The sequence below is a fragment of the Oratosquilla oratoria genome, chromosome 27, assembly GCF_046742065.1.
Source record: "Oratosquilla oratoria isolate Oo_2021 chromosome 27, ASM4674206v1, whole genome shotgun sequence".
Classification (NCBI taxonomy): domain Eukaryota; kingdom Metazoa; phylum Arthropoda; class Malacostraca; order Stomatopoda; family Squillidae; genus Oratosquilla; species Oratosquilla oratoria.
The window spans coordinates 1193437-1221018 of NC_134803.1; the positions used below are offsets into that span (position 1 = coordinate 1193437).

At 39.8% G+C, this 27582-nt stretch overlaps 1 protein-coding gene across 1 annotated transcript; it reads right to left on the reverse strand.

Annotated features, from left to right (window-relative positions):
- Positions 1-27582, reverse strand: LOC143039846 (adenosine 3'-phospho 5'-phosphosulfate transporter 1-like). Its single transcript, XM_076210102.1, has 4 exons — positions 27435-27582; positions 20960-21210; positions 10802-10891; positions 1-2575 (listed from the first exon to the last, which is right to left on the reverse strand). Exons 1-4 carry the CDS (start codon positions 27550-27552, stop codon positions 2408-2410), a joined length of 627 nt encoding a protein of 208 aa, XP_076066217.1. The 5' UTR covers positions 27553-27582; the 3' UTR covers positions 1-2407.

Here is a 27582-nt window from a genome sequence, read left to right on the forward strand (position 1 = left end):
TAACTTTGATAAACCTCTGGTTGTTTAATCACACATAAATAATAGTCATATCAACAAAATTAAAATGTATCACAAAGTCAATACATTATAATAAATCTTACAGCCTAATATTAATAAATAAATATATTAATAAATATATAAGAGGTTCCTTCTGTGAATTAAACATCAATAAAAACTAAATGCCACAACAGTGATATGGTTGTCTATTGTATATAATACAATAAGCTACATTAGCTGTATTATGTGCATAGCTTAAAAATCTTTGCTATTGTATCATCTACTAATTCTCATGCATTCATGTGTTTCCATGACTGAAGTTTGTGACATAAAAGCAAGAAGACACTACACAAAAACAACAAGACAGAATGAAGGACAGGAAAAAAAAAAAAAAAAAAAAAAAAAAAAAAAACTTACAAATTAAGTCTGCCATCACCATACCAGGGGCCGTATACACAAAACTTGTTAGCACTAACAAATAGCTGTTAAGGGTAACAAATTCCTGTTAAGGCTAACATTTAGCTGTTAAGCACTAACAGTGATACAGAAAACTTGTTAGGGCCTTAAAAGTACTGTTAAGGTAAAAGTGGTGTGGAGGACTATTAAGCTCTTAACAAATTCCTGTTAGTAGAAAAGATGGCGGAGCAACAACAACTAAAAAGATGACTGCGAGTTTATCGACAGCGACGGGACATATTTAACGAGTACAATGACGACGAACTCATCAAACGCTTCAGAATGAACCGTGCTGGTATAATAAAAATGGCTGATTTAGTGAGGGACAAACTTCAATCCCGAACAGAACGGAATCGACCACTGAGTCCTGAGACGAAGGTGGCAATTACCCTATGATATTTAGCCACAGGTAAAATGCAGCAGTGACGAATTTGGGACCTCGCAAGGATCAATCAGCCGTGTCATTACTCAAACAATTGATGCACTATCAGAACCAGATATTGTAACTCAGTTTGTAAAATTCCTATTGACTCGCCAAGAAATGCAAGTAAAACAAGCAGAGTTCATGGAAAACTGTAGGTTTCCCGGTGTTGTGGGTACCATAGATGGCACAAACATTAGAATTGGGGCTCCAAGTGTCGATGAACATTTATATGTAAACAGAAAACAATACCATAGCATCAACGTGCTTTGTCATGCCTCCCTCTTATCCTTGTGGTTTAAACTTGGCTTGAATCGCCCATTTATTATTATTTTTTCTCCATAATCACGTTGATCAAGAGGAGTGTTTCCTCTTGTGACCAGTTTGGCTTCCTTTTCTTTTTCTGTGTTTCTTCTGCCATGTCTATGTCCTCTGAAATTATTGTTGAGTCTTCTGTCGGAAGATTTGTCTGTGGCACGGCCGCCTGTACAATGCGCCATCGTCCAAAAATATCTGTCGTTGGTTAATAAGTACTTCTAAAAACCCATACATACGATATCTATGTGCTATCATGATACTTTATTAATAAATTCTGAACAACTGCATTAATAACACTGTTTTATGTGTGCAATTTTTTATAATACGTCCATTTACATGTTCATAAGCTGCTAACTTCAGCGCTGTTTAGCGGTACTTGACAAACAACTGTTTGCTAGCTAACAGTTGTTAGTTAAGCATTGGTGTATAACTTTTAGTGGTTTTCTGTTAGCTAGCAGAGATTGTTAAGGCTAACAAAAAAGTTTTGTGTATACGGCCCCAGTTTTCTAAATCAAGACATACTTATACAACAATGTGTTTAGAATAACCTATGAGACTCATAATTTTTACATACATATACCAATGGCTTTTTCCACCTTACAAGGGAGGTAGCTAAAGTCAAAGGCATAAATCCACTCCCACCCATTTCATCCCCACATACTCCACTCCCATTCACCACCCCTCCCTCCCTCTTTTCTTGGCTCCTTCTGGATGATGGGTCATCCCTGCATCTTGCCCACTGCCCTGGGTCAGAAGCAATGTAGCAAGACACAGCACATCCACAGGAAGGCTGCTTCATTTAATCAGCGACCCCCATCTCTATCCCCTCATCAAAATTAAAATATTTTTATCTGTCCAAATTATTTTGCACCCAAGTCCTCTTCATAAACCATTATTGTCCTTGATGCAAAACATTGAAGTTTTGAATAAAACACAACTCTAGTTTCAGGCAGTAACGAGAAGGCATTCCATGTTTTCAAGGCCAGTCTATTTTAGTACATACTGTAGGACTAAAACTATAAATTCACTTGTAATACTAAATGACTTTCATCTTAGCAAAAATAAATATTTCTGGGAAAACATTAAAAAATGTTAACATTCTTAAAACTTTCAACTAAGTTCTAATGTTTCCATAGCCTTGGCTTACTTCTTTCTTTCCCAAAGCACATGAATGCACATTTCAAGCAAGTCTCAGCAACACCTTGAAGACATATTTTACACTTTGCCAACTTCTGCTGTGGCCCTCCTCTGCTTGATCTGCTTGAGCCGATGGTTGCAATAAATGCGAAGGAAGATGGCCAAGAATACAATGGTAATGCCCATCATGCCAATGATGGTAATGGGATGGGAGTAGATCATACAGGAGAGCAAAATGGCCAGGCCCTGAAAAAGCATATTAATGACAATATCACATACTGAATACATTATCTCTTTTTACCAGCTGGCAACAATTATAACTAAAAAAAAAATATAAATAAATAAATAGAAAATAAAAAAAAAATAAAAATAAAAAAATGAAAAAATAAAAAAATTAATAATAATACATACATATACCAAAGGCTTTCTTCCCCCTTACAAAGTAGGTACCAAAAAACAAAGGCATAACCACTCCCACCTATTTCATCCCCTACGTACTCCACTCCCCTCTACCTTCTTCCCTCCCTCTTATCTTGGCATCTCCTGGATGACAGGTCATCCCTGCATCTTGTCCATTGCCCTGGGTCAGAAGCAGTGTTGCAAGACACAGCACATCCACAGCAAGGCCGCTTCATTAAATCAGCGACCCCCCCTCCCCTCTCCATCCCCTCATGTAGAAAATGAGAAGACGGGAGAAATCCCTTTAGGCTACATCAATTCATTTCTCATACATGCTCCCTCACCCACCATCTCCCACCCACTCCCCCTCATGCATCACAGCATCATCCATACACAACCATTCTGCATTCACCCCTATCTTCTCTCCTCTCCTGTCCTTCCTCAACAGATATTCCCCTCTTTCCCAAGGCCCCTTTTACCCCATCCATCCACCTCATCCTAGGTCAACCCCTCATATTCACTCCTTCCACCTTTACCTTCCACACCTCTTTTACTAATCTTTATTCACTCCTTCATTCCATGTGTCCAAACCATCCCAATACTCTTTCATCCACCCTATCTCCCAACTCCCTTCCCACCCCCCTTCTCCTCACCTCCTCATTTCTCACTCTATCTAGCCTAGTAACCCCTATCATACTTCTCAGACATCTCATCTCAAACACATTCAAACTCCTCTCTTATGTTCCAATGTTTCTGCCCTGTACAGTCCTATGAGCACAATCACTCCTTCATACAATCTTTTCTTAGCATCCATTCCCAAATGTCTATCTCATTACAATTTTTAATCCCCCAAAGCACTTACTTCTCTCAATCTACATTCTACCTCCAGCCCCACTTCTCTCTTTCTCTCATTCGCACCCAAGTATTTAAAACTATCCACTTCCTCCAGTCTCTCTCCCTTAATACTCACTTCCAGTCTGATGCCACTTTCTCACCTTGTACATCTCATCACCTTACTTTTACCCACATTTATATTCAACTTCCTTCTTTTGCACATCTTACCAAACTGTCACTAACTTCTTCAATCCCTCCTCTGATACTACTACAAAGACAGTGTCGTCAGCAAAAAACAACAACTGGCTTATCTCCCACTTTTTTACATTTTCTTTAACCATCTCCAAACCCACTACCCTTGCATTCACCTCTTGCACCACCCCATCCATGTATAAAATGAACAGCCAGGGTGACATAACACATACCTGATGAAGTCCCACCTTTACCTCAAACCACTCACTCTCTCCATTTCTAATTCTAACACAAGTTCTACTACTCTCATAAAAACTCTTGACTGCTCTTAACAGCTTTCCTCCTATCCCATATATCTGCAATACCTCCCACAGTGCCTTCCTATATACCCTGTCATAAGCCTTTTCCAAATCCATAAAAGACCAAAAAACATCCTTACTTTTTCCTATAGCTTTCAAACATATCTGTCTTACCACAAAAATCTGATCTACACAACCCCTACCTGTCCTAACCCTCTGTTCCTCTCTAATCCTCTCAATCAAGATCCTCCCATAAGCCTTCTCAACTACACTTAACAAGTTGACCCTCTGAAACTACTACACCCACACCTCTCCCCCTTTCCCTTGTAAAGTGAAACTATACAGGCACTCCTCCAGTCCTCCGACACTCTACCCTCTCTTAAACAAATAACCTCACCGGCCAGTCCACCATCACTGTACCTCATTTTTTCAGACATTCTGCATGGCATCCACCCAACCCAGGTGCCTTAACTGCTTTCATCATCTTAACAGCTGCCTTCACTTCACAATAATAATAATATTACTATTATTATTGTGAAGTGAAGGCAGCTGTTAAAATGATGAAAGCTTTTTTCCCCCTCACATGGGAGGTAGCCAAAATGAAGAAGGCATAGAAACCACTCCCACCCATTCCATCCCCTAGACACTCCACTCCCCTCCATTTTCTTCCCTCCCTCACATCTTGGCACCTCCTGGATGACAGGTCATCCCTGCATCCTGTCCACTGCCCTTGGGTCAGAAGCAGTGTCGCAAGACACAGCACATCCACAGCAAGGCTGCTTCATTAATTTGGTGACCCTCCCTCTTCGTGCCCTTATGCAGAAAAGGAGAAGACGGGGAGAAATCCCTTCGGGCTGCATCAAATTATTTCTCATACACACTCCCTCACCCCCCCCCCCCCATCCCTGCATGCATGACAGCATCATCCATACATAACTTCTCCATTCACCCCTATCTTCTGTCCTCTCCCGTCCTTCCTCAACAGACATTCCCCTCTTTCGCCCCTTTAACCCAATCCATCCATCTCATCCTAGGATACCCCCTCATATTCACTCCTTCCACCTCTCCCTTCCACACCTCTTTCACTAATCTTTCTTCACTCATTCTTTCTATGTGTCCAAACCATCCTAATACTCTTTCCTCAACCCTATCTCCCAACTCCCTTTCTATCCCAGTTCTCCACATCACCTCCTCATTTCCCACTCTATCCAGCCTAGTGACCCTTCTCATACTTCTCAAGACATTTCATCTCAAACACATTCAAACTCCTCTCTTCCTCTCTTATGTTCCATGTTTATGCCCTGTACAGTGCTGGTGGCACAATCACTCCTTCATATAACCTCTAAGCACCCATTCCCAAATGTCTATTTCTCATTACACTTTTTAATCCACCAAAACATTTACTCACTTCTCTCAATCTACATTCTACCTCCACCCCAACTCCTCCCTTTCCTGCCACATTCGCACCCAACTATCTACCTCCTCCAGTCTCTCACCCTTAATACTCACTTCCAGCCTGCTGCCACTCTCTCCCCTTGTACATCTCATCACTTTACTTTTGTCCACATTAATCTTCAGCTCCTTTCACACACCTTCTCAAACTCTGTCACTAACTTCCTCAATCCCTCCTCTGACATGCTACAAATGCAGTGTCATCAGCAAACAACAACTGGCTTATTTCCCACTTTTCTCCATTCTACTTAACCATCTCCAACCCCTGACCTACCACCCTTGCATTCATTTCTCGCACCACCCCATCCCTATATAGATTGAACAGCCAGGATGACATAACACATACCTGATGAAGTCCCACCTTTACCTCAAACCATTCACTCTCTCCATTTCTAATCCTAACACAAGCTCTACTACTCTCGTAAAAACTCTTGACTGCTCTTAACCCCTTCCATACGGTGCCGCACACGTAGGCGTCATGGACTTAGATCTCGGTGGCAGCAACCAATGCCAGCCGTACGACGTGTCGTAATAATACTCGCATCATAAAATATAGTCACCGCTTATATCGATCGTTCTCTCTTCACCCGTGAATTTTGATAACCATAGAAAATGCGATTACAAAAGAATTAGAAAGAATGTCATTATGGAGGGGCGACTACAATAAATATAATCAAAACGCCGATATGGCAGCCTCGCGAATACACTCGCTCCCCATGACGCCTACGTGTGCGGCACCGTATGGAAGGGGTTAACAGCTTTCCTCCTATCCCATATATCTGCAATACCTCCCACAGTGCCTTCCTGTCTACCCTGTTGTAAGCCTTTTCCAAGTCCATAAGAGCCCAAAAAACATCCTTACCTTTTTCTATAGCTTTCTCACATATGTCTCATCACAAAAATCTGATCTACACAACCCCTACCTGTCCTAAAACCACACTGTTCCTTACCAATTACTGTGTGGTTAATAATGATAATAATCAACAATAATAATAATAATAATGATAATACATACATATACCAAAGGCTTTTTCCCCCCTTTATAAGGGAGGTAGCCAAAAAATAAAGGCATTAAAAACCACTCCCACCCATTCCATCCCTATCAAACTCCACTCCCCTCCACCCTCTTCCTTCCCTCTTATCTTGGCACCTTTTGGATGACAGGTCATCCCTGCATCTTGTCCACTGCCCTGGGTCAGAAGCAGTGTTGCAAGACAACCACATCCACAGCAAGGCCACTTCATTAAATCGGTGACCCCCCTCTCTGTCCCTGCATGCAGAAAAGGAGAAGACGGAGAGAAATCCCTTCAGGCTGCGTCAAATTTTTCTTACACATACTCCCTCACCCCCTGTCCCCCATCCATTCCACCTCATCCATATACAACCATTCTCCATTCACCCTTGTCTTCTGTTTTCTCCCGTCCTTCCTTAACAGACATTCCCCTCTTCCGCAATGACCCTTTTACCCTATCCATCCATCTCATTTTAGGTTGCCCCCTCATGTTCACTCCTTCATAATAATAATAGTAATAATAACAATAATAAAAAACATACATATACCAAAGGCTTTTCCCCCCTTACAAGGGAGGTAGCCAAAAAGAAAAAGGCATAAAAAACATTCCCACCCACTCCATCACTAATACACTCCATTCCCCTCCACCCTCCCTCTTATCTTGGCACCACCTGGATGACGGGTCATCCCTGCATCTTGTCCACTGCCCTAGGTCAGAGGCAGTGTCACAAGACACAGCACAATAATAATAATAATAATACAGTAAGTCCTCATTATACGGTACATATGTGTTCTTGAAAACCTTACCACAAATTGAAATTACCGTATACCGAACCCATTATAACATGTAATAATAGGATATGTGTTCCAACACATCAAAAGTCACCCCTACAGACATGAAAATACATGAAAATAGTCACATAAGAAAATGTAAAGTACTGTGCAAAAGAAATAAACAGGAAATGTTTTTATTTACCTTTCACTCACCACGTATTCTATCAGTTTCGACTTATGGCAGACGTACCTTCTCCCTGCTCTTTCCTCTTCAAAATATCTAATTTTACCTCCAATGTCAGACTACTACTCTTTTGCTTTGCCTTTTCAACTCCAGCAGTGTCTGCAGAATGTTTTGTGGCCATTATTTACCTAGTTGTATTTTGCGGGAAGAGGAGCTATGCTCGTGGTGTCCCGCCCTTGTATCTCGCAGTGTCTAGTTTGCTTTTAAACTCATGAATGGTTTTTGCACATATTATTTCATTGTCCAGTTTGTTTCAAGTGTCCACTACTATATGTGGAAAACTGTTTTTCTTCAGTTCTCTTCTGTAGCTATGTTTCTTGATTTTCTTTCCATGCCCTCTTGTGCTTCTCTTGTCCCAGTTTAATAAGTCCTCTCTATCGAGTATCTCTGTGCCTTTCATGATTCTGTAGATGGTCAGTAGGTCACCTCACTCTCTTCTTTGCTCCAGAGTTGGTAACTCCAGTTTAGCCAATATCTCTTCATATGATAAGTTTGCAAGTGCAGGTGCCATTTTTGTTGCTGCTCTCTGGATTCTTTCTATTTTCTTTATATTCTTTTTGGTACTGGGTGACCACAATGTTGCCGCATATTCTAGTCTAGGCCTTATCAATGTAACCAATATTTTTTTTATCATGCCCTCGTCCAAGTATGCAAATGCCACTTTTATTGATCTTAGCAAGTTGTAAGACTCCCCGACAATTTTGTTAATCTGTTTGTCATAGGACAAGTCGCTTGTGATAATTACACCCAAATCTTTTTCGGATCCTTCCATCTTTACCTCCTTGGTTCCAATTTTATATTGTCCTGATATTCTGTTTTTGCTTTTTCCAAACTCCATTATGCTACACTAGTTAATATTGAAGTCCACTTTCCATTTCTGACTCCAGTTCCATACCTTATTTAGGTCTTCCTGCAGTGCTTCACAGTCCTTATCAGTTCCTACTTTCCTTAACAGTTTGGCATCATCTGCAAAGAAGCTCATGTAACATTTCACATCCTCATCCATGTCTTTCACATAAATAGCAAACATTATTGGTGCCAATACAGATCCTTGCAGTACTCCACTAATCACTTCTTTCCAATCTGAATATTTTTCTCTGAGCACTATTCTCATCTTTCTACCAGTCAGGAAGTCCTCCATCCATTTTAGTAGGTTCCCTTGTATTCCTATTTGTTCCAGTTTTTTTAAGTAATTTTCTGTGAGGTACTTTGTCAAAAGCTTTTTGCAAGTCCAGGAAGGCACAATCAGCCCATCCATTCCTTTCTTGCACTATGTCTATTAGTCTTGAGTAGCACATTAAGTTTGTGGTGCATGATCTTCCTTGTCTGAACCCAAATTGTCTCGGGTTTATTATGTTGTTGTCTTCCAGATGTTTTACCAATCTATTCTTTATGGTTTTCTCACAAATTTTGGCTATAGTGCTTGTTAGTGATACTGGCCTATAGTTGGTAGGTTCTTCCTTGTTTCCTCCTTTATATATTGGTACAATGTTAGCATTTTTCCAGTCTTTAGGTATCTTTCCTTCTTTGAGTAAACAATTTATGCTGTGCATTTTGTCCGTTAGTTCTTCTTTGCATTCTTTTGGGATCCAATTTGCAATTCCATCCAGGCCATGTGATTTTCTGACATCAAGATTTGATAGGTGTTCTGATATTTCTTTTTGTGTTGTTGTAAACTCACTCATGGGGGGAGATCGCTTTTTATTATCTTCATCCCAATTATGTACTTTCTGGTGAAGACAGATTTAAAGTGATTGTTCACGATTTCAGCCATTTCTAATTCTTCTGTGTATTCTTTATTCCCTTGGCATAGTTTCACAATTTTCAGTTTGTTTTTAAGTTTACCATTCACATATCGATAGAATAGTTTGGGTTGCTCTTTGCATTTATCTATATCCTTTTCATGGTTCCTTTTCTCCTCTCTTCTCACTTTGACATATTCATTTCTATTGTTTATATAAATATGTCATTTAGGTTTTTTATCTTTTCTCCACCTTTTCCAAGCTCTGTCCCTTCTGTCTTTTGCCTCACTGCATCTTTTGTTGAACCAACATTTAATGTACACTCTTTCTCGCTTTTGTCTTGATACATGCCTGTTTACCCCTTCATTGTAATTTTCCATCAATATATTCCATTTCTCTTCCATTTTTCTCTCGTCAATGTAGAATTTTTCCCAGTTTGCATTCTGGAAGAATTTCTTTAGTTTTGCAAAGTCCATTTTGTTGTACATCAATCTTCCTTTCCTATGCTTCTCATTTCTCTCCATGTCTATTTCTTCCTTTAGTTCAGTTTCAATGAGTATGTGGTCACTCTTTCCAATTGGCTTCATGTAATGGATTTCATCTACAATTTCAGGTTCTGTTGTAAATATTAAATCTAGTTTCGATGGCTCTTCATTGTTTCTGTATCTGGTGCTTTCACCGACTCATAGGGTCATTGTGTATTCCATGGTCATGTCCAGCAGTACATTGCCCCACAAGTCATCTCCTCCTCGCACTGTCATGTTTTCCCAACAAATTTCTTTGCAATTGAAGTCCCCCATAATTACCAGATTACCACTGCCCATTAGTATCTCATTTAATGATTTCCTTGTATCTTTTAGCATTTTTGTATGTTCGTTCTCCTTCCAAGCGTTCATTTTTGGGGGCACATAGGTCACCACAAACATTCTACTTTTCATATTCCTGTCTTCAGCTTTTATCATGATCATTTCAACATTATCTTTGCCCTCCGCAATTTTTATCACATTCAAGTCTTTCTTGGCCAAGAACATGATTCCACCTCCCTGTTTCTTGTCCCTGTTTTTTATCCAGTAATTATATAGTCCCTGTCCAATATCGATGGATGGTATTTCACCTCTTAGTTTAGTCTCTACAATTCCCATTATGTCTAGTTTTTCTTCTAGCAGGTAATCATTGAGTTTGTTCAGTCCTGAAATTAATCCATCGAAGTTATGGGTGTGTCACTGTGTCGTGATAATAATATCCACAAAAAATACACCTTAAGGATTTAACTTGTGTTCAATGGGAAACGTGGGAAGAGACTGATTGTTGTGGTGGCTGCACGGCGTGGTGGAGCTTCAGTACAGTGTAAACAAAACATGAGTGGGTACCATATCTGTGAATTTTTCTTACCATAAATAGAATCGAGGGTAGTAATTACCAAATACCGTAACTGTGAATTTACCAGATAAAGAATTACCATATAAGGAGGACTCACTGCAATAATAATAAATGAAAACAAAAAAATCTTGCTCAGGAACTAACCTGTCTGATAGTCATGATGATGATGAAAACAACAGGTCCAAAGCATGCTATGGTGTAGAAGATGAACAACTGTCCTGATGCCGAGCAAATCTGAAAAAAAAAAATGTATGTATACGTGTGTATATATATATATATATATATACATATATATATATATACATACATATACCATAGGCTTTTTCCTCCTTACATGGGAGGTAGCCAAAAAACAAAGGCATAAAAACCATTCCCTCCCATTCCATCCCTAATACACTCCACTCCCCTCCACCCTCCCTATTATCTTGGCACCTCTTAGATGACGGGTCATCCCTGCATCTTGTCCACTGCCCTCGGTCAGAAAGCAGTGTCACAAGACACAGCACATCCACAGCAAGGCCACTTCATTAAATCAGCGACCCCCCCTCTCCATCCTCCCATGTAGAAAAGGAGATGGGGAGAAATCCCTTTGGGCTGTGTCAAATTTTTCTCACACATACTACCTCACCCCCCATCCCCCCACCCGTTCCACCTCATGCATTACAACATCATCCATATAGAACCATTCTCCATTCACCCCTGCCTTCTGTCCTCTCCCATCCTTCCTCAACAGACATTCCCCTCTTCCCCAAGGCCCCTTTTACCCCATCCATCCATCCATCTCATCCTAGGTCGCCCCCTCATGTTCACTCCCTCCATTTCTGTCTTCCACACCTCTTTTACTAGTCTTTCTTTACTCATTCTTTCCATGTATCCAAACCATCCCAACACTCTTTCATCATCCCTATCTCCCAACTCCCTTACAACCCCTGTTCTCCTCCTCACCTCCTCATTTCTCACTCTATCCAGCCTAATAACCCCTATCATACTTCTCAGACACCCCATCTCAAACATATTCAAACTCCTTCTCTCTTCCTCTCTTATGTTCCATACTTCTGCCCCATACAGTGCTGTCAGCACAATCACTCCTTCATATAATCTCCTCTAAGCATCCATTCCCAAATATCTAGTTCACATTACACTTTTTAATCCACCGAGGCATTTACTCGCTTCTCTCAATCTACATTGTACCTCCAACTCCACTCCTTTCCTGCCACATTTGCATCCAAGTATCCAAAACTACCCACTTCCTCCAGTCTCTCTCCCTTAATGCTCACTTCCAGTCTGCTACCACTTTCTCACCTTGTACATCTCATCACCTTACTTTTACCCACATTTATCTTCAACTTTCCTCCTTCACACACTTCCCCAAACTCTCTCAGTAACTTCCTCAATCCCTCCTCTGATCCTGCTACAAGCATAGTGTCATCCACAAACAATAGCTGGCTTATCTCCCACTTTTCTCCATTTTCTTTAACCATCTCCAGTCCCTGACCCACCACCCTTACATTTACCTCTTGTACCACCCCATCCATGTATAAGTTGAACAGCCAGGGTGACATAATGCATCCCTGACGAAGTCCCACCTTTACCTTGAACCACTCACTCTCTCCATTTCTAATCCTGACACAAGCTCTACTACTCTCATAATAACTCTTGACAGCCCCTAGAAGCTTTCCTCCTATCCCATATATCTGCATAACCTCCCACAGTTCCTTCCTGTCTACCCTGTCGTAAGCCTTTTCCAGATCCATAAAAGCCCATAAAACATCCTTACCTTTTCCTATAGCTTTCTCACATATGTCTTACCACAAAAATCTAATCTACACAACCTCTACCTGTCCTAAAACCACACTGTTCCTCACCAATTACTCCCTCTGTTCCTCTCCTAATCCTCTCAATCAAGATCCTTCCATAAGCCTTCCCAACTACATTTAACAAGCTAATCCCTCTGAAACTACTACACTCACACTTGTGCCCTTTGTAAAGTGGAACTATACAGGCACTCCTCCAGTCCTCCAGCACTCTACCCTCTCTTAAACAAACATTAAATAACCTCACCAGCCAGTCCACCATCACTGTACCTCCTTTTTTCAGACATTCTGCATGGCATCCATCCAGACCAGGTGCCTTACCTGCTCTCATTATCTTAACAACTGCCTTCACTTCATCCTTCCTTATATATATATATATATATATATATATATATATATATATATATATATATATATATATATATATATATATATATATATATATATTTATATATATACACACACAGTACTTATGAAAACTATGCAGTCTAACCCCTTGTATTGGTTGCATATTTATGAAGAAAATAGGAAGGCATTTTCTGAGGTGAAATTATGTAGATAGAATGTATTTGGCAACCACCTGCTGTCACACTGAGCCAACAGAGTGTAATATGAGGGAGAATCCAGCCACTTGCTCCCACACTGATGTGGGAATAGCATTTACAGGTAACTCTTCTCTTTGGGAGTTTGCCTTTTTTCACATTGGTTTTCTTCATTTCCCTAGGGTCTGTATCATTACCATGCCCCCCCACAAGGGAATTTGCTAAAAACATAATTGCCTGAATCATTGGACTAAAGAAGGCAGGCCATGGAATTATAAAAATCAGTGAAATGTTGAAGGTGGCTAAGTCCAAAGTCAAGAGATACATGGTGTGATTTCAGGACAGAGGATGGCTGGAGATACCATCCCAGAAACAATAGGGCATCCTAAGAAGACTTCTCATAGGGTTTTGAACATCATAAAGGGTACTTTAGAGTCAAATCCATTGACAAAAACAAAATCTCTGAAGGAGAAGTCTTCTTAGGAACCCCTGCATTATGTTACTGGAATGGTATCTCTAGCCCTCTTCCCTCCTGAAATTGCACCCTGTATCTCTTGACTCTGGACTTGGCCACCTTAAAAATTTCATTAATTTCTTTAGTTCCATGGCCTACCTTCTTCAGTCCAATGATTTGGGCAATTATATATTTAATAAATTCCTTTGTAAGGGCCATAGTAACAATAAAGCCACTAGGGAAATTGGAGAGAGAGAGGGAAAAAAAAAAAGAGAGAGAGAGAGAGAGAGAGAAACAAGGCATGGTCCCAAAGAGAGGGATTACCTATAAATGCTCTTCCTATGACAGTGTGTAGGTAACTGGCTGGGTTCTCCCTCATATTCCACCCTGTTGGCTCAGCATGACAATAGGGGGTTGCTAGATACATTTTATCTACATATCTTCTCAGAAAATGCCTTCCTATTTTCGTCATAAATATGCAGCTATAAGGTGTAGGCACTACATACTTTTTATCAGTACTGTATATATATATATATATACATACATATACCAATGGCATTTTTCCCCTTATAAGGTGGGTATCCAAAGTAAAAATTCATAATTCCATTCTCATCCATTTCATTTCAACCTAATCCACTCCCATTCACCCACCTCTCCCTCTTTTTTTGGCTCCTGGATGATGAGTCATCCCTGCATCTCTCCCACTGCCCAGTATCAGAAGTAATGCAGCAAGACACAGCACATCCACAGCAAGGCTGGTTCATTTAATCAGTGATCCCTCCTCTCATACAGAAAAAGAGAAGATGGGGAGAAATCCCTCCAGGCTGTGTCAAAATATCAATCACACATTACCACCCCCATCCCCTACCCACTCCTTTCCATGCATCACAGCATTATCTATACACAACCATCTTCCAGTCAGAGCCTGAAATTGTGGATAAAATAGAATAAAAGACACCAATTGGGAAGAGTGACCAGATACAACTTGTACTAAAAGAGGAGATATATCTGGGTAGAAATGAGAAGCATAAAAAAAGGAAGACTGATGTATAATAAAACAGATTTTGGGAAACTCAGTAAGTTCCTTCAAAAAGCAAGTTGGGAAAACTTCTTTAGTGAATAGGTGGAAGAGAAATGGATGATTTTAAAAGAAATCTATAATGAAGGAGTGGATAAATATGTACCAAAACAAAATCAGGAAAAGGTGTACATTAAGTGCTGGTACAACAAAAAATTTAGTGAGGCAAAAGATAGAAGAGACAAAGCTTGGAAAAGACAGAAAAATTAAGAAAAAAACAGGTAAGTGGCAAATACATATCAAAGTAATTAACCTCTTCACTCCGGGGCACATTGCATGTCTGGCAACATTAGCTGCCCGATGTGCGATGTTGCGTCATAATAATCGCATTATAATAAATAAAGTCAGTGCTCAATCGTTCGTTCTCTTTCACCCATGAATTTTGATAACCATAGAAAATATGATGAAGCCAGTTTAGAGAGAATGAAAATTACGTAGCAACTGCAATAAATATAATCAAAAGGCCGATGTCGGCATCATCGCGTACCCACTTGCTCCTCATGACGCCTACGTGTGCGGCACCATATGGAAGTGGTTAATATGTAAAGATATGCAGGGAAGAAAAAAGAAACTATGAAAAAGACATAATAGACAAATATAAGGATCAACCTAAATTATTCTACAGATATGTAAATGGTAATCTAAAAAATAAACAGGAAATGGTAAAACTACATCAAGGAAATATGGAATATATAGAAGATATAGAAATGGCTGAAATTATGAACAAACATTTCAAATCTGTATTCACAAAAGAAAATATACACAATTGGGATGAAGGAAGGGGAGAAAGATCCCCCCCTCACGAAAGAAATAATTGTGACAGAGAAAGGACTAAATAATGAACCTTGATGTCAGAAAAGCACATGGCTTGGACGGAACTGCAAACTGGATACTAAAAGAATGTATAGATGAATTAATGGACAAAATATATAAGATAGGAGATTGCTCACTCAAAGATGGAGAGGCATTGCAAGATTGGAAAAATGCCAATGTTGTGCCAAATTATAAGGGGGGGAGACAAGGAAGACCCAACAAACTATAGACTGGTCTCCCTTACAAGTACAATAGCTAAAATTTGTGAAAAAGTTATCAAAAGTAGATGGACTAAACATCTGGAGGAAAACAATATACCAAATCCAAAACAATTTGGTTTTAGGCAGGGAAGATCATGATCCACAAACTTAATTTCTTTTTGTTCCAGGGTTGGTAGATCCAGTTTAGACAGTTTTCACTTGTATACCATATTTGTTGATACTCCTAGGATTCTTTCTGTTTTCCTTATATTCATTTTTGTGCTGGGTGTCCATAGTGTCGCAGCATACTCCAATCTTGGTCATATCAGTGTGACTAGTATTTTTTTACCATTTCCTCATCCAAGTAATTAAAAGCCACCTTTATTGATCTAAGTAAATTGTAGGTTTCTCTAACTATTTTGTTGATATGCTTGTCTGATAACATGTCTTTGGTGATTACAAAGGATTACAAAGGCAAAGCATGCCGACAGGAGACCTTTTGATCCATATCTAGGTCGGATGCAAAAAAAAAAAAAAAAAAAAAAAAAAAAAAAAAAAAAAAAAAAAAAAAAAAAAAAAAAAAAAAAAAAAAAAAAAAAAAAAAAAAAAAAATCATATTAATAATAAATTAAAACTATAACAATGTAAATAACAATTAAAATACATAAATAAATGCATTGGTATAGTTGAATAACAAACAAACAGGTAAATAGTAAATGATGATAAATTGACATATAACTAATAATAAATGAAAATCAGACAGACAAATTATAACAAAACAAAAACAAATAATATAACATAAATTATAATCATTACAGCATCTTACTTAGGTATTTATCTAAATGATTCTTAAAGCTTCGAACTGTACTACATTGCACTACCTGTGCAATGTAGTACTCCTAGATCCTTTTTGTAACTTTCTTTACTTCCTTTGTGCTGATTTCATATTGTCCTGATATTCTTTTTTTTACTTTTTCCAAATTCCATTACACTACATTTCTTAATGTTGAAGTTCTTTTCCAACTTTTGACTCTACTCCCAGACTTTGTTCAGGTCTCTCTGTAGTGATTCACAGTATTTTTCTGTACTTATTTTATTTAGTAGTTTTGCGTCATCTGCAAAGAAGTTCATGTAACATTCTACACCTTCATCCATTTCATTTACATAAGTAGCAAACATTATTGGAGGCCAGTACTGAGCCCTCTGGGACTCCACTTATTATTTTTTCCCAGATCAAATTTTGATTTCTAAGTACCACCCTCATATTTCCCCATGCAAGCCTTCCATCCATTTCAGTAATTTTTCGTGTACAAAAGAAAATAGTGGTTGCACTGATAAGACATAAATCAGAGTATGGTGTGACAATAGGCACCTAGAAAAAAAAAAAAAAAAAAAAAAAAAAAAAAAAAAACATAAGAAAATAAGAAAGAATTCAAAGAGCAGCGATAAGATGGCACCTACACCATCAAATTTGACATACAAACAAAGATTGGAGAAATTACATCTATCAACACTGGAACAGAGAAGAGAAAGAGGTGATTTGTTGACCATTTACAGAATTATGGAAGGGATGGAAATTCTTGATAGAGATGACTTATTAACCTCTTCACTCCAGGGCACATCGCACGTCTGGCAGCATTAGCTGCCCGATGTGCAATGTTGCGCCATAATAATCGCATTATAAAAAATAAAGTCAGTGCTCAATCGTTTGTTCTCTTTCACCCGTGAATTTTGATAACCATAGAAAATATGATGAAGCCAGTTTAGAGAGAATGAAGGTTACGTAGGTATGACTACAATAAATATAATCAAAAGGCCAACATCGGCATCATCACGTACCCACTTGCTCCTCATTACGCCTACGTGTGCGGCACCGTATGGAAGTGGTTAAAATGGGACAAAAGAGAAACAAGGGGACACAAAAAGAAGCTAAGGACAGTTACAGACAAGATTTAAAAAAGAATAGCTTCCCACATAGAATGATTGATGTCTGGAACAAACTAAATGGAGAAACAGTGAGTGCCAAAACTATACATGATTTTAAGAATAAACTGGATGCATAGAGATACGAAAATGGGTCACCACGAGCATAGTTCTTGTCCCATAAAATACAACTAGATAAATAAAATACATTCAAACTTCCTCTCTCTTCTCTTCCTATGAATATTCATATTTGGAGAAAAAAAGATACAGGAAACCATACACTTATTTTCCTATGAATTACAAGTAGGTACATAGATTTAGGTTAGTACATATGTAGAAGAGAAGAAGCGAGCTTTCACAGATTGGTTACAAAATAGGACAAGGGAGTCATATTAGAGGTACAAAGAAAAGAAAAGAGAAGTAAAGCAAAAGGTAAACGAGGCAAAGAGGAGAGCAGATGTGAAGTGGGGTAAGAGTATGACAGAAAATTTTGAAAGTAATAAAAAGATGTTTTGGAAAGAAATTAAGAGAGGAAGAGGAGGTGAATTAAGTAGAGAAGAAAAGGTAAAAGGTGCAGATGGAGAGATGATAATGGAAGAGAAGGCAGTAAGGGGAAGATGGGCAGAATATTTTAGGGAGTTGCTAAATGTGAAGGAGGATAGGGAGGGAAAGATAGTTGCAGTGGGAAATGCTAAGAAAATGACCGTGATGAGTGAGGAAAATGGAGGAGAAATAAGGAAGGATGAAGTGAAGGCAGTTGTTAAGATGATGAAAGCAGGTAAGGCACCTGGTCTGGATGGATGCCATGCAGAATGTCTAAAAAAAAGGAGGTACAGTGATGGTGGATTGGCTGGTGAGGTTATCTAATGTTTGCTGGAGAGAGGGTAGAGTGCCGGAGGACTGGAGGAGTGCCTGTATAGTTCCACTTTTCAAGGGAAAAGGGGACAAGTGTGAATGTAGTATTTTTCAGAGGGATTAGCTTGTTAAGTGTAGTTGGGAAGGCTTATGGGAGGATCTTGATTAGAGAGGATTAGGAGAGGAACAGAAGGAGTAATTGGTGAGGAACAGTGTGGATTTAGGACGGGTAGAGGTTGTGTAGATCAGATCTTTGTGGTAAGACAAATATGTGAGAAAGCTATAGGAAAGGGGAAGGATGTTTTTTGGGCTTTTATGGATCTGGAAAAGGCTTACAATAGGGTAGACAGAAAGGCACTGTGGGAGGTTATGCAGACATATGGGATAGGAGGAAAGCTTCTAGGAGCTGTCAAGAGTTTTTATGAGAGTAGTAGAGCTTGTGTCAGGATAAGAAATGGAGAGAGTGAGTGGTTCGAGGTAAAGGTGGAACTTCGTCAAGGATGCATTATGTCGCCCTGGCTGTTCAACTTATAGATGGATGGGGTAGTGCGAGAGGTAAATGCAAGGGTAGTGGGTCAGGGACTGTAGATGGTTAAAGAAAATGGAGAAAAGTGGGGGGTGAGCCAGTTGTTGTTGGCTGACGACACTGCGCTTGTGGCAGGATCGGAGGAGGGACTGAGGAAGTTGGTGACAGAGCTTGGGAGAGTATGTGATAGAAGAAAGCTAAAAATAAATGTGGGTAAAAGTAAGGTGATGAGATGTACAAGGGGTGAAAGTGGCAGTAGACTGGAAGTGAGCATTAAGAGTGAGCGACTGGAGGAGGTGGATAGTTTTAGATACTTGGGTGCAAATGTGGCAGGAAAAGGTGGAGTGAAGGTGGAAGTAGAATGTAGATTGAGAGAAGCGAGTAAATGCCTTGGTGGATTGAAGAGTGTAATGAGGAATAGACATTTGGAAATGGATGCTAAAAGGAGACTGTATGAAGGAGTGATTGTGCCAACAGCACTGTATGGGGCAGAAACATGGAACATAAGAGAGGAAGAGAGAAGGAGTTTGAATGTGTTTGAGATGAGGTGTCTGACAAGTATGATAGGGGTTACTAGGCTAGATAGAGTGAGAAATGAGGAGGTGAGGAGGAGAACGGGGGTGGAAAGGGAGTTGGGAGATAGGGTTGATGAAAGAGTATTAGGATGGTTTGGACACATGGAAAGAATGAGTGAAGGAAGACTAGTAAAAGAGGTATAGAAGGCAGATGTGGAGGGAGTGAACATGAAGGGACGTCCTAGGATGAGGTGGATGGATGGGGTGAAGGGGGCTTTGGGGAAGAGGGGAATGTCTGTTGAGGAAGGACAGGAGAGGAAAGAAGACAGGGGTGAATGGAGAATGGTTGTATATGGATGATGTTGTGATGCATGAGGTGGAATGGGTGGGGGATGAGGTAGTATGTGTGAGCAAAATTTGACGCAGCCTGAAGGGATTTCTCCCCGTCTTCTCCTTTTATGCATGGGAGGGACAGAGAGGGGGGGTCGCCGATTTAATGAAGCGGCCTTGCTGTGGATGTGCTGTGTCTTGCGACACTGCTTCTGACCCAGGGCAGTGGACAGGGTGCAGGGATGACCCGTCATCCAGGAGGTGCTAAGATAAGAGGGAGGGTGGAGGGGTGTGGAGTGTATTCAGGGATGGAATGGGTGGGAATGATTTTATGCCTTTTCCTTTTTGGCTCCCTCCCTTGTAAGGGGGAAAAAGCCTTGGTACATGTATGTATGTATGTACATATGCATGACTTTTACCAACATTTTAGCTATAAAACACAGTAGAATAATATATCTTGCCAGATGATTTGACTCTCCTGTTTGTTATGTACATGAAGTGTCTTGATAAACTGAGATGGTCCTCAATTCAGTGACTGCTTTCAAACTGAATCACTTGGCATTTGTCATAACAAAATGATAAATAAAGCAATCATCCTTCAGATGCTAACAACCCCTCCTCCTTAACATTAGCTTCCCTTGTTCTCTCCCTTTCTTTATCACATTTTCCCCATCCAAAACAGCCATTATCTACAACATGAGATGACTCAACATGAGGAAGGAAATATCCTCATCCACTTCATTCCCATTACATGTATTCCTTTCACTTGTTTCCACTTTACACACACAAAGATTGTACTTTATGACTTTCTTATCAATATTGCAAGTTCATCCCTGGTGCACCCCTCCCATATTCTTCTTCAACTCTCACCCATAAAGGTTTTTACTTATTGAATTTCCTAACAACAAGTATTTATGACTTCATTCACTCTATTCATCTTTCCTTTGGTCTGCCTCTTGCTCTCACCCCAAGTATCACCAATTTATGGATCATCTAAGTACATCAATTTCCATGTATTTCTTTAAATAACCAAACCACTTCAGGCTGACTTGTTCTACATCTTCTGCTAATCTTTTCACAAATCCTATTGTTTCCTACTCTATTACACTTTGTAATTTCATTCATAACCCTCAAGCACTTCATTCCCACTGCCTCCACACAACTTCTCTCTCACATTCATCAAGGAGGTCTCGCTCTTATACATAATAGCTGGCACAACTGGCACAAGGCATTAGTAATAATTTATACTCACCGAAAGGATGACACAGTCTATCATGAAGTTGGGATGAGTCAGCATGAAGTTGAATGAGGCACCAAAGGCCCCCTGCTGCAGGAGGGACACAGATGTCAGCAAGCATGAGAACAGGTTAACACCACACATCATCTGGATGGAGGACATTTTGTACACTTGGAAAAGCTCGCCCTGCCAGTTGGATGTGAAGGCATCAAAGGTCATGTATCCAACCAAGATGATAACTCCTGAAAAGGTTGTGGCACCTGCACCTGTGAAAAAGATAAATTTTCTACTTTGAAAAAAAGAAGAAAAAAAATACAGGCAAACAAATTCATGAAACTGTGATAAAGAATTAGTTCTTCCTTGCATACAAAGCTAAAACAAATATATACACATAGCCTTCTATGATATTCACCCCTAATTATTCTGCACAATTCTACTTGACATCAATTGTTGACTTTGTCTCTTCAATTTGTTCATATGACAGTCAATCTATAGCACTAGTTTTCTCTTGAAAGAGGATTGTGGCATTATAAAACTAGTCGTGGCCACCAATTCATCCCATAAGTTATTTAGTAGAGAGATTTTGTGTTGCAATTTGGAGAGATTAAGTTTGGGACAGTGTAATATATCCTCTGTGTCTTCTGGGACAACTGGTGTCTGTTACCTTAGCCAATTTTGTGTTGGTATGGTTTTAATGCAGGGTAGTGACCTGAATGTATGTGTGCCAGTGCAATTCTTGCTTGTCTTGGGAGCAATTTTTGTAATGCATTGATTTCTGGGGATTACTGATGTATGGAAATTGACAGTCTGTTGCTGAGATTTTTTTTTTTAATAGTATGAATGTGTACAAGTTTCAGTAAGGGCATATTGTAAGATACTGAAGGTAGGTTTTTGTGGATATTTTATCTATCTATAAAGGGTTTCTTCCCACCCTTCCATCACACATTTCCTTTATATCTTGGTTCCTAGTGGATGAAGATTCATCAATGTCCCATACCCATTGCCCATATCAGAAGCAATGCAGCAAGACACAGTGCACCCATGGCAGCCCCAACCACTTCATTTACATGATGAGCCTCCCTCAAAAGGCAACAATTGGTTTACTAATAGGGTGGCTGATGAATGGAATAAACTTAGTAACCATGTAGTAAGCGCTGAAACTATCAGTTGTTTTAAGAAATTATTAGACAACTTTATGGATGGGGATGACAGGTGGTGATAGATATGGACTGCCTTGTGTAGGCTTTATGGTCTCCTGCAGTCTCCTTCATTCTTATATTCTTATCCCCTCATGCAAAACTAGATGATGAGAAGTCCTTTTGGGCCACATCAATTTATATTCCATCCACATCCACTTTCCACTCACCTATCTCTTGCCTTCTCCCTTTCCTTTTCAAGACATTCCTTTTACTCACAGCTCCTTTCACCCTATCTATCCATCTCATTTTTGGTCTTCCACTCAAGTTCACTCCATCCACCTCTACCTTCCACACTCTTTTTGCTATTTTTTCCTCATTTATTCTTTCCTAGCCCAAAGCATTCCACTATTATTTCATCAACCCTATATGCCACTTCCCTTTCCATCCTTGCTCTCCTCCTCACCTCCTCATTTCTTACTCTATCCATCCTCATACCACCGACCATACTTCTGAAACACTTAATCTCAAACACTTTTAAATTTCTCCTTTCTCCCTCCTTTAAATTCCAATTCTTCCCCATACTGTTGTAGGGACAATCTCCCTTCATATAATCTTCTCTTCACAGCTATCTCCAGATACCTATTTTTCATAACACTTTTTATTCTCCCAAGATATTTACTTGTTTCCCTTACTCTAAAGTTTACTTCCACCCCAACTTTTCAATTCCTTTTTATGTGACCCTAAATATGCAAAACTCTCCACTAACAACAACTGTCTCACTTCCCATTTCCTTCCAGTTTTGCTGACCATCCCCAATCATCTGCCTATCACCATTGTAGAGTAACATTGGAGTTGTTTTGATGTTGTGTTTGGTGAGCTGTGGTTGTGTGATGTGATGGGTGATTGGTAATAAGCAAACATCCATTTTACACTTATCCCTGTATGTAAATGTACTACACTACATCTGATGCATACATTACATTTTTCCAGGTATAGGGTGGATAACAAAATGAAAGCATAAACACATCCTACACCCATCCCACACCCACCCAAAAACACATCAGTTGTCCTTCTCATCTTAACACCTCATGGATGACAGGTCATTCTTATCCCCACTATATTGCTGAGGTTAGTGGCAATGCAGTATGACACAACACTTTCACTGCAGGGCCAGCCATCTGGAGCTGGTTTACTCCCACTACTTCATTATATGATGACCACCCCCTCTCATCCCCCTGCAAGACATACAAAGTGCAAGCATATGAACCACAGGCTGGAATGGATGGCTAGAAATGAGCTCTGATGTGCAGCACCTTTTCAATAAGTTCGAAGGAAACACCTAGCTTTGTATTTATATTTGGGATAGGAAACTGTGTTTATCAAGTGACCGAAATGATAAGATAGAGTAATTTCACATTAGTGATCAATACACAAAATGGAGAATGATGGAGACAGAAATATAGTGAACCAACGAAGAAAAGACTGGATGTAGGCAGGGTGGAATCACCATTGGGGGTCATACCTAAGAAGTCTTGTAATATGGAAAGTCCAAAATCAAGTCAAAGGTTTCATAACATTTTTTCAGGGTTGAATCTACCTCGGCGCGCGGAGCACTTTGGCGCCGCAAAATCATCTTATAGATCTTATTCTGGTTATTCGCCAGACGATTTTATTCAGCTACGGGAATGCCCCCCCCCCTCCCTCATTCTTTCCCGAAGGTCCGACTGAAACCCTTGTTGACGGTGTTGAATCTACCTCGATATGCAGAGCACTTTGGCACCACAAAATCATCTTATAGATTTTATTCTGGCTATTCGCCAGACAATTTTTTTCAGCTACAGGAATGCCCCCCCCTCCCTCATTCTTTCCCGAAGGTCCAACTGAAACCGTTGTTGACGGTGTTGAATCTACCTCGATACGCGGAGCACTTTGGCGCCACAAAATCATCTTATAGATTTTATTCTGGCTATTTGCCAGACGATTTTATTCAGCTACGGGAATGCCCCCCCCTCCCTCATTCTTTCCCGAAGGTCCAACTGAAACCCTGGTTGACGGTGTTGAATCTACCTCGATACGCGGAGCACTTTGGCGACGCAAAATCATCTTATAGATTTTATTCTGGCTATTCGCCAGACGATTTTATTCAGCTACGGGATTGACCCCCCCCTCCCTCATTCTTTCCTGAAGGTCTGACTGAAACCCTTGTTGACGGTGTTGAATCTACCTCGATACGCGGAGCACTTTGGCGCCGCAAAATCATCTTATAGATTTTATTCTGGCTATTCGCCAGACGATTTTATTCAGCTACGGGAATGTTCCTTGCTCAACAGACATTCCTCTTGCATCAATCATCCTCTTTACATTATTCATCCTGGTATTGTTCTTAAGTTTCCCCCATTCACTTCTGCTTTCCTAACTTTTTGCTAACCTTTCTCTACACATTCTCTCTACTAGTCCATACCATCTCAGTATTACTTGATCAACCCTACCTTCCAGCTCACTTTCCATCTCTGCTCCCTGTACCATCTCCACATTTTTCATTCTCTATCCATCCTCATAAGCCCCATCATACTTGTTAAGCACCTCATGTTTGGGGTTTTATTTTCTGCTTCCTTCAAATCCCAAGTCTCTGCTTTATACCAAGGGTACAATCACTCCTTCATACAGTTTTCTTTTTGTGTTCATCCCCAAATATCGATTTCTCATGACACTTATTTCCCTCAGACATTTAGTTGCTTTCCATACACTATAATTCACCTTTACCTCCACTTTAAACTCACCTCCAACTCAATGCCACCCTTACCCCTTGTACATCTCTTCATATTACTTGTGCCCACATATACTTTCAGTTTCCTCTTCTAATATACTGTTCTAAAGTCTGCCACTACCGTATTTTCCGGCTTAAAATGCGCATCGGGTTATAATGCGCACCCATGCACTTCGTTATCTCAGTACACAGATAGCGCGCACCGACGTATAACACGCATGCCCGATCGCATTTGTCTATAAAGCAGTTTTACCTCTGTATTTATATCATGTGAACGAGGTTACATGGAGAAGTATTTTTCATTGGCTAGAGCCACCGTTGGGAAATCTGTTGATTTGTCACTAAATTAAGTGCCAGTTTAGGCATCAATCAGGACACAACTAAGAAAAAGTCGGAACTACATGTACCGGTATATGACTCATGTCCCTTATTACTTTGTAGATTAAATAGTTTGTAGGAAATATGATCTAAAAAAAGTTTATTGAAAGTAAAATATACAGAAAAATTTCAGGATTTTTACAGAAAATGTTCATTTTATATCTTGAGGAAATAATTCGTCTTTACCATTTTTTATTTAATACTGAAACAAACTACAGACTGTTTCGTTTTAGCTTTGAACCTGCAATGACAGTGGTGAAATAGGAGTCTCTCATCAAGGTGACGTTTAGTTAATATAACTCCCGAAAGAGGGTGTTGTAGTCAGGTGTTTGACACGAGTTTATGAACGTCCGCAATGGAATTTGTACCATACCTAAAGTGAAGCAACAAAGCCAACATAAAAATTCAAACTAGGATGCTGTGAACATGGGCAAATATCATGAATATTGATCATGTTACATGGTGTTTAGGCCTATTTAAACATGAAAAATAAGATTCGATAGATACCTACCTATACCAAATATTTATATACAGTAGCCCATGCTGGCGTATTCTTTCATGTCACCATGGCTGTTCTTCTTGTTCTCACGGAACGTCACGGAGAAGTGTGCCGTCCCGACTTTGTGACGGCCAACATCGTCACATTGTTGTGAAAACAATCACACACACAGCCGCAGAATTTTTATCGTAGGCCGTAGATAATGCGCACCACCGGATAACGTGCATCCCCCATTTTTAGGCCCTTCCAACAGAAAAAAGTCGCGCACTATACGCCGGAAAATACGGTAATTGCTTCAGTCTATTCACTGACTAAAGGTGCAGTGTCATCCATAAACAACGACTGACTTACTCCCACTTCTCCTAACCAGCACCTTTATACTTCCTTCCCACACCATCCCATCCATATACACTTTGAACAACCATAGTGACATTACACATCCCAACCACAGCCCCACCTTCACCTCTTAACTACTATCTCTATTACCTACCCTCATGCAAGCTCTAATAATGTAAAATTTCACATCCCTAATTTATACTTGAATACCAGTGATTGCCATACATTTTGCATGAAGAAAGAATTTGATTCAGTTGAGCTTAATATCACTAACTCCCCCCTCTCAGAGAGGGCTAGGATAATGCCTCTTTAAAGGGGACTTTTTGAATCGGGGAATTTAATGTAAAATGTCGTTATCACTCACTGGGCAGGATTCGAATTGCCTTCGCCCATGACTTATATTACAAGTAGCAACATTCTAATCTGCTTGGCCAGCAGCCATTCCAGAGAAATAAACATTAAGAAAAGTTCACCCTTATGCATAAAACAGGCAATAATAATTGTTAACTCCTGTTTCACAGACTGGAAACCTATGGCCCCTCAGTTGCTAGCAACAGTCCCCAGATCCTTCCACAAATCTCCCAACCTCTTTGGAAATAAACATTGTCTGTGACAAATTAGTGTAGGATTGTTTCTACATCAATGGCTTATAGTAGTGGGAGGGAACATTCATCAATTGTCAATTCTGTCTTTATGTGAAAAGGTGGAAGAAATGCATTCTAAGTCAATGAAGTTATCCTGAGTTCAGTCTGTAGACAAAGTGGCAGCCTCTTGAGGCTGCACCTCCAGATAGAGTGGTGGACATTGACATTTTGAAGACAGGCAACAGGGATATGATATTCTTTGATACACATCTTGCAGGACCACCACTTGCAAATGCCAACTGTTGGTCTTAGAACAGATGAATGCAAAAAAATATATTTACATCTAAATACACAATCACAGAAATCTGATAGTAATAATACTAACAACTCCCTTAAGTTTCATAGAATACAAAATTGCACCCCTATGGCTACTGGTAACAGTCCTAGAGTCCTCCCATAGATTTCATATATGAATGTAGGACAGCTTCTATGTCACCAGCTGAAAGTGGTAGGAAGAGGGGAGCGATTGCCCACTGTTAGCTCTCCTTATGTAAAAAGGTGGAAGAAAAATAAATGAGGTTGATAGAGAGTCATCTTGGGTCTAGCCCAGATACAGTGTCAGCCTCCATATGGAGGTGAGGAGGTTGACAAGTTTTGAAAACAGGTAACAGGGAGATGATTCTCTCTGCCATCTCTCTTTCAGACCCTCATTGGTCCCTGACAGACATGTATTTCATACAAAATTATATGTAAAACACAAAACATACAATAAGAAACTTATACTTACTTCCTTTGTCTTCTGTAGAACCAAGGAGAAACATGGTCATGCCTGCAGATATGAGTATGGCAGTCAAGTACTCAAAGTATTCATATTTCTTCCCACTGACCACCTTACCCATAATCATTGTTGGAATGATTTTAGATGCCTTTGCTAA